Source organism: Pelmatolapia mariae, linkage group LG13, assembly GCF_036321145.2.
Source record: "Pelmatolapia mariae isolate MD_Pm_ZW linkage group LG13, Pm_UMD_F_2, whole genome shotgun sequence".
NCBI classification, from domain to species: domain Eukaryota; kingdom Metazoa; phylum Chordata; class Actinopteri; order Cichliformes; family Cichlidae; genus Pelmatolapia; species Pelmatolapia mariae.
The window spans coordinates 6,934,022-6,945,978 of NC_086238.1; the positions used below are offsets into that span (position 1 = coordinate 6,934,022).

At 39.7% G+C, this 11,957-nt stretch overlaps 2 protein-coding genes across 3 annotated transcripts; one reads left to right on the forward strand and one right to left on the reverse strand.

The window, feature by feature from the left end:
- The first annotated feature begins 1,671 nt into the window (after window positions 1–1,671).
- On the forward strand, window positions 1,672–4,813 carry LOC134640396 (deleted in malignant brain tumors 1 protein-like). Its single transcript, XM_063492192.1, has 9 exons — window positions 1,672–1,696; window positions 2,072–2,101; window positions 2,501–2,601; window positions 2,767–3,016; window positions 3,233–3,408; window positions 3,507–3,740; window positions 3,821–3,981; window positions 4,343–4,614; window positions 4,705–4,813. The coding sequence occupies exons 1-9, from the start codon at window positions 1,672–1,674 to the stop codon at window positions 4,749–4,751; spliced, it is 1,296 nt and encodes a 431-aa protein (XP_063348262.1). The 3' UTR covers window positions 4,752–4,813.
- A 146-nt stretch (window positions 4,814–4,959) lies between these two features.
- On the reverse strand, window positions 4,960–9,890 carry ikzf5 (IKAROS family zinc finger 5). 2 transcript variants are annotated; one of them, XM_063491991.1, is made up of 4 exons: window positions 9,463–9,890; window positions 9,125–9,291; window positions 8,059–8,235; window positions 4,960–7,982 (listed from the first exon to the last, which is right to left on the reverse strand). In XM_063491991.1, the coding sequence occupies exons 2-4, from the start codon at window positions 9,255–9,257 to the stop codon at window positions 7,018–7,020; spliced, it is 1,275 nt and encodes a 424-aa protein (XP_063348061.1). In that variant the 5' UTR covers window positions 9,258–9,291; window positions 9,463–9,890; the 3' UTR covers window positions 4,960–7,017. The 2 variants fall into 2 exon arrangements, with proteins under 2 accessions (XP_063348061.1, XP_063348063.1); XM_063491993.1 differs by having other exon boundaries at window positions 4,963–7,982; window positions 8,059–8,232.
- Between the last annotated feature and the right edge of the window lie 2,067 nt (window positions 9,891–11,957).

Genomic DNA, 11,957 nt, shown 5'->3' on the forward strand with positions numbered 1-11,957 from the left:
TACAACTGTGGCGCGTACCTGGGAAGCTGTTCATGTGGAAGCTCTTGTCAATACAATGGTGACTGTTGCTATGACTACTATGGTAAGTGGCAAGTCTTACAGATCAACGGTGTTAACAGTCTCTGCAGCCATCTCTTGCAGGAGCAAACAGTCTGTCAAATTCCAGTGTAATGGTTTTCTGAAAATGACACATGACATTGTGACTTTGTGTTTAAAGAGACAATTTTCTTTGGCCTTCAGTGGGATTTACTGTATGCATCCAGATTGTTTTGGTTGCTCAGTTTTGGAGATATGTCTGTCATGTTTTGAATATAGTGAAACTCCCTTGTCATGCTAAGAAAGCCAAATAAATGAGTAATAAACATAGTTTAAAAAAAAGGAAAAGATCAGCCGTAATGTCTCTTTTCAGAAATTATGACCCATTATGCAATGCATGCACAAACCTTGTTATGAGCAGCTTTATCCACTGACCCATACTTGCTTGTGTCTGTGTGTGCATCCTGGTAGATCTGCTTTTCCTTCTGCAGAATGATATACTTGGTAGTTGCAATTTGGTAGAAGACAAACAAACAAACAAAAAAACCCAACAACAACAACCAACCGCTTACTTGTTTTTGCTCATCTGAACTTGGGTTGCAGTGGCAACAAACTAATGCAGGATATTCCAGACATCCTTCTCCCCAGCCTCAATTTCCAATTCCTCCTGGGGGATCCTGAATCCTGGGATTATTAGAAACATAATTTCCAACACATTCCCTGGGGTCTCCTCAAAGTTCAGTGTGCCCAGAACACCTCTGAAGATAGGCAACTAGGAGTTATCCAAACCAGATCAGAATCACCTCAACTGGCTCCTTTTGACATGTTGGGGAAAAGAAAGTCCCTGCATGAAACTGCAAGGTTTTACAATATTTCTTTGACAAATCTGGTCCTGATTTCTGAACAGAGACATTCCTGCTGAGTTTTCAAAAATATTTTAGTGCTTTACGCACCACAACACAATTACCATTTAGTTCCATTATATACTGTATAAGAGAAGGGAGACATCTGCACAGTGGATGTCTCCAAAACTGAACAATCCAGATAAATAAATGGCACTCCAGGCTGGAGGGAAAATGAGTGTTTGTAATTTTAAAGCTGCCCCCTTAAGACTGCAAAGCAACTAGAGTTTTGTTATATTTTTTGGGGAGTGTGGGAATTACATAATTCCAACATCCACAATAATCCCCAATTATTTAAATACTATGTTTTATTTAGAAAACCTTTTCTTCTTTCTGTCAAATAGATTACTGCTCATCAACCACTATGTGGCCTGACGTTACAGGTGCAAACCCTTACTTAATTTTTAAAAAATCAATAGTTTGATGTTTAATGATTTGCCTGTAGTCTTATGTCCCCATGTGTTTTCTAGCTCAGCCTTCGTGTCGATACAACTGTGGCTGGAACATGGGAAGCTGCTCCTGCTCAAGCTCTTGTGAATACTATGGAAATTGCTGTTATGACTACTACTGTAAGTGTTCAGCCCATCAAATTCATTCGTGCTCATATTAACATAATGTGAATAAGCAGTTTGTTAAACAAGCACATTAAATAAGTAAGAAAAGGTTAAACTGGCAAAAAGTCAAAATATTTTCTTTCCTCTGTCATGTAGCATACTGCCAAGTGGCTACTGACATGCCCACTACCATGCCTGTTACAGGTATGACAATCTCTCAACAGACTGAATGACAAAAAAATAAACATACCAAATATTCAAACACACTTTTACTCCCCACAGAACAGCCTTCATGTCAATACAACTGTGGTTGGAACATCGGAAACTGCTCCTGCTCAAGCTCTTGTGAATACTATGGAAATTGCTGCAATGACTACTACTGTAAGTAAAGCTCAGACGAGAATGTCACTGCAAATGAGTGATCACAGTTCCTGCTCAACAGTATAGTGTATTGCTATAAAATTCACTGTATTCACTGTATTATTTAAATCAACTTACGATGATGCCCATAAAATAAGTAAATTGCTGACAGTAGGTAACTTGATCTAATGTTGTAATTATTTTCTTCACTTCTTCTAGATTACTGCCAGTCTCCTGACTTTACCACAGGTACGAAAACCTCAGTGACCTCGAGTAAAACCAGAAACTGTTAATGCCTCTGGCGAGAAAGCTTACTGAAATGATTTCTGTGTCCCTCAGCTCAACCCTCATGTCGATACAACTGTGGCAGTTACATGGGAAGCTGTTCCTGCTCAAGCTCATGTGAATACTATGGAAACTGTTGTTATGACTACTACTGTGGGTATCTTGTCAAGCAATCTCAGCATACATTGATTGCAATAAATACCTAAAAAGAAAGTATCTAAAACCTTCATTTCTCCCTTTAAACAGCCTACTGCTTAGTCTCAACTAGGGAGCCAACAGGTAGGGACCTCGATGTGCAGAATTAGTCTGGAGCAGTTTTGGTCATTGCAGTGACACTTGTGCTATTTTATTAACATTCAACAGGGTCATGTGGAGGCAATCTGTTTGGCTCTGGCACCTTCTCTAGCCCTAACTATCCCAGCTACTATCATGACGATGCCTACTGCATGTGGCAACTAAGAGCTGCATACGACCAAAGAATCTTCCTGCAATTCACATTCCTGCAGTAAGTAAATAGAAAAATGAGCAGCATTGTTATGTGAGGCACAGATGGATCAATCATGTGAAGACAGAAGTTACATGCAGATCTTCTTTTTAAAAAAATCTAGATCTATGTTTCAACTTTTAAGTTAATTTCTAATTTATGGCTTTTATTGTGTTTAAAAAAACACAGGCTGGAAAACTGCTGTTCCTGTGACTACATTGAAATCTATGATGGGCCATATGTTTATTCTCCATTGTTGGGCAAAGTCTGCAACAACAGTCTGAGCACTTTCTTCTCCACTTCCAACTACATGACTGTGGTCTTCCGGACTGATGGTTCTGTGGTTGGTCGAGGGTTCAACGCCGAGTTCACGAGCTCTTTGACACCAAGCTCAGGTACGCTTATTAGGAACTAAAAGTCGGGCTAATTTGGCCTCTGCTTCTTTGATTATATCTTTTTTCTTTTTTAAAACATCATGCGTATCTGTACCCGTTTTCATACTGTAAAAAGTGGCTGTATAATAATTCAATAAAAACCAAAATGTGGGACCGACCAACCCTAAAAATAATTCAAGCTGCTGTACCAATCTTGTTAACAACATGCTATGTCAGGTCGAGTGGACTGCTCCTCAGACAACATGAACATCGTGATTGAGAAGTCTTACTTGAACTCTTTGGGTTATGATGGTCACAGCCTGTACCTGAATGACCCACACTGCAGACCCCAGATTTCCTCATACCACGTGGTCTTCAGTTTTCCTCTCAACACTTGTGGCAACATAAGAGAGGTAGGAACCCCAAAACTTTCTAACTACAAGAAAAAACCCCCATTAACAACACACAGTATTTTATAATTTTCACACAATTTATCTTCTTCCCTGAACAGTTTGAGAATGGCAGAATTGTGTACACAAACAGTCTTCGTGCCTACAGCTCCAACTACGGCGAGATCACACGCCAGTCTAACCAGTTTAAGCTAAACGTCAACTGCCGAATGGAGCAAGACTCGGTATCTCAGATTTTATACAAGGTCGATGAACCAGACAACACCACCATAACGGGCACAGGCAGATACAACACCAGCATGGTTTTCTACCAATCCAGCAGCTTCTACTATCAGGTGTGTTTGGGCAGTAAAGGTTTGACTAGAGAGAAAACTCCTATCGTTATATGATGCTGATAATTTTCTCTCATGCTCAGGTGACTACATTTCCGTATGAGATAACACTAAACCAGAACTTGTTTATTGAAATCGATATGAGGAGAGGTGACAGCAGTCTGGTCCTCTTTATTGACACCTGTGTAGCATCACCATCAGCCTTTGATTTCCAGTCAAGACCCTACTACTTGGTTCGCAATGGGTAAGACAATGAGTGCCCTCCACGGGTCAGATTAATTCGCTAACTACACTGGCTTTTTGTCCACATTGTCCACAATAAGAACAAAGGGATTTGTGTTGTAAATGCCAAAACTCCCAGTGAAAATTCAAAAAAGTACAATATTTAATAAGCACTATAGTTTAGTATACTTTTGAGATATCTGTAGCTTATACTCCAGCTATGGTTACTTTAAATATTAGGATTTCACAGACAAAATTTAAAAGATACAAGGATCTCATAAAAGGAGATTATTTTATAATAAATTAATTGTTCCACCACTTTATCTAAATAATGGTCTCTTTTTGTAAACAAAAAACAAACCAGTAATGCGTGTATTTTCCAGTAACATCTCTTTCTTTATCATCCTCAGATGTCCAATAGATAACACCTACTATGCCTACACTACTGGCACCAGCCCGTTTGCCCGTTTCACATTTAAGGCCTTCCAGTTCTTGCGGGCCACAGAAGATGTGTACCTCCAGTGCAAGGTCCTAATATGTCCAGCCTCCGACTACAACTCCCGCTGCCGCCGCGGATGCACCAAGCGAGTGGCCAGAGACGTGGGGTCTGAACATGAGAGTGAAACTCTGGTTGTGGGTCCCATTCACCTCTTAGGTAAGTGCGACTTTGTACTTTGTTTTGAATTCTTGTGCTAGAAGAACAAAAAAGTGAACAAAGTATCTAACGTTTTTTTTTTATTTCTAGACCCTGAGACAAAGGAAGATGCGACTGATGAGCAGAAAGAAACTTAAATCTTCTCTACTTCTCTCCGTCTTCTTCACGCCTTCACTCTAACACTGAATATTATCCACCCTTTCTTTTTTTCCTTTTCTTGCATTACATGAATAAAGGCATCATCAAAAGACAATATGTGTTTTTGTTCATTATGTCAACTGTCATCGTCCTGTAATAAAAAGACAGTGGTTGATTTTTGTTCTTGAAAACAAAACAAATGAAAAAAAAACAAAAACAAGAAGACATACCACAACTCCGTTAGAAAACACTTTACTTATAAATTAGTTAGATTAATCCATCTCACAATGATTCACCATCCCAGAGGGATGTCACCGCCAGAAGGCTTAAACATTCACGATTACCTACGAACCTACGACACAATGAGAGAACATAAGGCAGTCATTACTGGATGCCCCCATTACTGGTAAGTAAGGTAACAAGGTGGTCCTAAAAACAGATAACTATGTTCTTCACACATGTTGCTAAGCAACAGACAACAGTACCCAAGACACAGGACAATCTCGCTAAAGGAGCAGTCTTAACTGCGGCACGGTTTTGCTTGACACTGAACATCTATCCAACCATTCAGAATACAATACTCAGTAAATATTCAGAAAAATCACTGGGATCAATATGATGAATTGGAAATCTCAGCGTGTGTAAACACAGAGGCTAAAACGTGGCAACCCAGTGCTACGTGGCCATTCTGAATGTGTTCACATGAGACACAAGACTTTGTAATTCTGTCCTAAACATGGAGATACTGGATATTAAAGTGACTTCATACAATATCGAAAGGTCAGAAAGTGACATGATGCAGTTAAAAGGGTCCACAAAACCCTTCTGACAAAGTAAGTGGAGCTACTAGGATGGATTTCAGGAAACGGCACTGTCTGGAGGAACTTCAAAACAACACAACTTCAAATATGGTCTAGGTTGACAGCTTAGCTGGCTGACCAAAAACCAGTGATACACAGTTTGGCCAGATTTTACTCTCAATGCCATCTTTATAGTACAGCTGGCACTGATTCTTACGTTAGTTAGCAGCATTCATGTAGCAGAATTTTGGCAAAAAATAAAAAATAAATCATGGCTACCATAGAAAACTACAATGGCCAAACTTTTTTTCCTAAGGTTCTGGGTCTGTTGGTTACAATAAGAAGAGACTAGTGTAACAATAAATCTATTCATCTTCAAAGTAACAGTCCTTTCTATCTACTCAAGAAAGTGACTATATCAGGCACTGCAAAGAAATTGTAAAAATGCACCAAGCACTGAAATAATTTCTACAAGGCGGCTTAACAAAGATACCTCAAGGCCAACAGTTTCACTCCTGAGTTAGTAATATTAGAGCAATACTTGGTTAAAGCTCCAGGAGTATTGAGAATTTATTTGTGTGGAGTTTCTTTTTTACAACTTTCTAATTTTGGGAAAGGGACACGTTGTTAATGCAAATCTGATATTCTAGTAGACCTTCCCTCTTTCACTCTCTTGGCAAGCAAGCAAAAATTATGCGGTACTGTGTTTACAGAGATTTCAGTGAATACAACACTGAACACTGGGCGTTGTCAGTGCTACCCCTCATCCTATAAGATGCATCTATGGCATCAATTTCAAGTTTTGAAACTTGACGTCTGACCTTGACCTTAAGGTCAACGTCACTAGGATGGGAGCTGGGATTTTTTGCAGGATACACCCAGGGTATCAATTTCAAAATCCTATGTTGCCTCATTCTTGCAGTGTTTCACCTGTTCCATTCCCAAATGCAACATTAAAAGATCATCTACAAGAAACTGCCAAATAGCTGAAAGTTATTCATTCAGCAGTCACTGGTTTTTATATAACTTGTAGAAAAAATCTGATCTGTTTGCCTGTGGGGGAAGGTCCACTTTGAGCAAAGTTTTTTTCTTTTTTATACCAAAGGAAAAAGAAGATTCAAACCAACATGGTAAATTTAGTAGCCTTAAATAAAGTGTCTTAGCTTGACTATGTAGTGAAATGTTTTTCCTGATCTATGACAATAGGGGAATGTCACTGCAACTGCTGTCACAAATAAATTCTCAACCTGTTAAAAACACTGACCATCCCTTTGTAATACACTTGAATGGGCACCTTTAACTATACAAAATTAATCTGAATGTTGCTATTTTCCTGTTTAAGTACAACTTTCAAAGACAAGGCTACATAAAGGCCAAATGAAAGATAAATAAATAATATTATTATAGAAATAATAAAACATAGGAGTCCATTAAAAGTTCTTTTAAAGTTTTCCTCATTCATCCATTACTTGTGTTGCCCGCGTGCAAAGTGGCAGGCAAAGTCGTACTTGCTCTTGCACTTGTGGCCGCAGATGTTGCACTGGAATGGGTTCTCGTAGCCATGGCAGCCCATGTGAATGGTGTAGAGGATGTTGTCAGGGAAGTAGATATCACAGTGCTGGCAGTGATGCAGCATGTGGGGGTCCTGAAGTGGGGCGGACAGGCCGGGAGCTGGCGTACTGGGCTGGCTGTTGGAGATACTAGGGGTGCTGGTGCGCCCACTGTGCTCGCTGCATGGTCCCGCTCCAGGACTGCAATTACTGTGGGGAGGAGCCCGGGGTTCTGGGGTGATTGGGGATGAGGAAGAAGCATGGGCCATATTGGCTGTCACAGCAACAGGAGCCGTGGCAGGGTGTGGCTGCTGGATGAGGAATGGCTTCTCATCAACGATAGACTCTGCTCCTGGAGACATCGAAGGCTGAGTCTGGGGCTGGGACTCTGAGGGGAGACTGGCCAACTGGCCTGCCAGAGTAGACAACTGGTTCAGGGGGTTATCCACGACCATATCATGGTGATGGTGATTTTGGTTTGCAGAGAGAGCGTCCTCGCCTGCTCGACTTTGATTATCATAGGTTTCCTGGCGTAAGTGGGGCAACTCATGGGAGAAGTCGTTCACATTGTCAGCCTTGTGCACCACCATAGAAGGGGGGCTGAAATTGATAAGGAGCCTGCGGCCATAGCCCAATGAACTGGCTTTTTTCTGTAAAACACTCAGCATCTTCTTGTGGGACAGTGAGCGGGCGCCTTTCATTGGCAGGAGTTTGTGACGTCTCCGGCGATGGTGTGACAAGTTGCTACGATCGCTGCAGCGGAATGAGCACAGCTCACACTTGTAAGGCTTCTCGCCAGTGTGCGATCTCATGTGGGCCTCCAGGTGACGCTCGTAGGCCGAAGCAAATGGGCAGAGGTGGCAGCGGTGAGGTTTCTCTCCTGTTCAAAAGAAAACAAGCTAAGCACCGAAATCTCAGCAGTGTTACCTCCTGGAGATTAGCCGTTATACACTTACCTGTGTGAATTCGAATGTGTTCAATGAGCCGTGCTGTGCCTCTGGTAGCATAGTTGCAGTAGCGGCACTTGAGCTTGCCATCATAGGTCCTCTCGAAACCATCTACCAGGATCCCTGAGTTGTCCTCCAATGACATGTCCACTGAGGGGTGATCCAGTCCATTCTGACTGCAGTCTGCTTACAGGAAAATTAAAAGAATTTTTCACATAGACCAAAAATAAATAAATAAATACATACATACATACAAAATAATAATAACTTCCTGACCCCTGCTTGCCTGCAGCAGTTGTGGCAGTTTTAGGGTTTGGGTTGGGGTAGGGGGTTAGGGTCTTGTATTGGACTTCTAGTGTCAACAGCATCTTGGCTTTGCAAGACTACTTACGTGAAATCAATTACTAATCCCTCATAGTTGTTTTACAGATTTTACATTGGTACTTGCTGAGTTTATATAATTTAAACTTCACCTGAATGGAAGGACTCATCCTTGTGCAGTAGGTCTTGAAAAAAAAATTAATATCAAAATAATTCAACAAAATTACCTTGTCAGTTATACAGCACCATCTGAAAATGCAAAGATTTTGTTCTACATGGACAGTAACAGCTACTGGTATTTTTTTTTTTTAAATCTTTTGTGGTGCCTGTCATATTTGCTCAAACTAGAAGTAAAAATTGAATTAGAAGAACTTTTTTTTAATCTTTGTGATTTTCTTGTTAAAAAGAGTATGGAACTTTTCTTCCCATATTTTAACAAGGCCATACTTAACCATTTTTGATGTATCTGTTCAAAATTACAGATCAGGATTCACTTTTATAGTAAGAGAAATTTACAGGCTATTTCAAGTCAGTCGGCCATATAAAAAAAATCTTCAAAACTATTTAATAAATGAAGCTAAAATTTCACAGCAATAATTGTATATGTCCAATACTTGAACCATAAGGTTTTTAGGCATATCTGAGATGGTCGAGCAGAAGGCCTACGGGGATTTGAGATGGACTCATCCTGATTCAAACTGCACCACAAAGCACACAAAATTAATCGAGCGTTACAAACACAGCTTCTTGTTACCTGCTGGCAGCTCATCCGCCTCCTTGACGCCGCTGACAGAGCCTGATATCATGTTGACATGTTGAGTCTGCTGGCTCAGATACTCCTGAAAATCCTTCACAAAGTCCAGCGTGTCCGGTTTTTCCTCCCCCATCGAAAGAATGTGCGAGTGATGCAAAGGTCCAACACTAAAAAGACGTTCAGACACGTGTTACTGACCAGCAAAGACGAAGACACGCGAGGTCGGAGGAACAATTTTCTAAATTGTTTAAGTAAAAGATTACAGGAAAACAACCAGATTTTAAAAAGTCAAAGCATGACCATCATCAGCTAGCGGATTTTAAAAGAAGCACACCCACCTCTTCAAAGCTAAAACAGCGACTTAAATGTTTCGATGGGTTTGATCTGAAATTCTGTTTTGTGGTAATCCAGACACACAGACAGGATAACCCTGGGATAATATGATTGACAAGCAGGAAATCGCCGCTTTCCGACGTCTGCTCCGTCTGTCCTACACGGCGCTCCTCATCTTCGCGATGTTGTTACCAAAGCTACGCTACGCTACGTTAGCCGAAAAGCTAACTTTAGCTTATCTTGAAGAAAGCATCTCTGTTAAAGAGCTACCCCGGATTTCTGGTCATCATTTACGCTTAACTAGATCCTCAATAATACCGGAGCGATTAAATGTTTCCCTCTGTCGACAAACTAGTAATTATTCACACGAAAAAGAAGCCTACTAAATCAAAACAATAGCCCATTTTAACGGGGTTAAAGTTCACTCTGTGTCCGTCCGCAAAAACCCTCCTGCCACAGCTACAGTGTAAAACTAAAGTTCCTACGAATAAAGCTCTAACAAACCCAGGAACGCGACTGTGCTATATTCGTTACAGATACAAAAGGCCACCGTAGTTTCTTGTCGAGCTAGTTGTGCTTTTTAATGAGAAAACAGCTTACGGTTTGACCTGACGTGCAGGCAGTATGAGTCTGGCTCTCTGAGAATTGGAGAAAAAAAATTCCTAGGAAAATGTGAAATATGTTCAGCAATTTACTGAATTAAGAGCAAACATACACGGAATTTGAGTATATAAGTCAAAAACAAAGTTTGTACAATTCTAACGATCTTGAAAGTCAATATTTGGTATGACTAACTTCTTTCTTCACCATAGCTTGAACTTTCTTAGACCAGCTCTCTTGTAGTTTCTTTAAGTAGTCTCCAGGAATAGTTCTCCAGACTTCTTAAAAGACATTAAAAGTCTTTCTTTGGAGCTTGGTTGCCTTTTGTTCCATTCTCTATCAAGATCATCCTACACTGCTTCAGTAATATTGAGGTTCAGGCTCTGGGGAGGCCAAACCATGACTGAAAGTGTTCTTTTGTGCATGTGTGTGTTTTTTCTATGTAGATACACTGTAAAATCTATTATTGAGTTTAATTAAAAATATTAAGTAGACTGAACTCAATTTTTAACAGTTTGTTGTTAGAACTCAATTTAAGTAAGTTACCAGTACTTTTTATTCAAACTTTAACTTAGAAAAACTAAGTAAGCTGGAAATGTTGCTTCTTAGTATATGCTTTTACTGCATTATCAGTGTGTTTTGAATCATTGTTATGCCAAGAAATAATCCATTGCCAATCATACTCTTTCTAAATTGCATTGAAAGCTGGATTAAAATTTGATGCCACTGTATTCATAATTCCATCAATGCTCCAGACCACTGGCTTAAATGCAGCCCCAAACCATGACAGAACCTCTAGCATATTTTACAGATGGCTGGAGACCCTTGGTTTTGAAGGACACACACCATGCTAAGATATGCCAGGAAATGACCTTATGCTTTTCAAACTGTGTTATCTTTGGCATTTTGATAGATTCAACTAAAGAAATAGAAACAAATTATATGTTTTTAACACCATGCTGGTAGTAAGTACCTAAAGATAAAATTTAAAACTGGGTCATTACTAAGTTGTCTGTTATGTGAAGACCCAATACTGTATTATCCCTTGAGGTAAATGGATTTTTATGAATGACTCATAGGTCAGTTAGGTGGCTTAAACAAAGAAAATGTATTACTCATTAAAGTCTGGAAACTTGGAAGACAAATAAAAAGAAACTGGAGGTAGCTGAAGGCTTTACACAGTACTATAAAATCTTGTTTTAGATATCTTGATAGCTACTTAAAAATTCTTAGGATTTAAAAAAAAAAATCCTATAATTGTGTTGTTATTTCCCAGAACAGTTGTTATTCAAGCACATTGTCATGTTTATATTTTATATCTCTTGCCATAAGCTAAAAAAAAGTTAAAAGATAGCCTGTCCATTCAAATCCATGTCAAAGCATATTTTCACATGTACAGCTTGCAGTTATGTGCAAGTGGCAAATGAGGCACAGCAACTGCAATACTGTCAAAAGCTATCGACTCATTCATGTTTCATCACAATCAATAATTTACTAGTACGCGCCTAATGAAGATCACATTCCGCCATTTGTGTCAAAGTTGTAGAAGAACCACTGAAGAGAAGATAATAAATGACCAAAGTAGAGCGAGACCACTGTATCCTTTTACCATGTTGAAACTACTGTCAGACCATTAGTACTGCAGCAGTAATGTAAACCTGTTGCTGGTGAACCCTTTGTAACATGAGTTGCTCAGTACTGTATTCTTTATAAGGAGTATAGTGTGTCTGTGAGTCACTTTAGAGAAGTAAGAGTATTTAAACACGCTAATATAATGGTTTTTGATGTGCATTTGGTTGCATGTGCTATTACCTGGAAACATGTAAATACAGTTTAACAATTTAGACACTAGGTGGTGCACATGCCTCAGTGGTGAAATAAGTTCTTTCCATTCTCATTT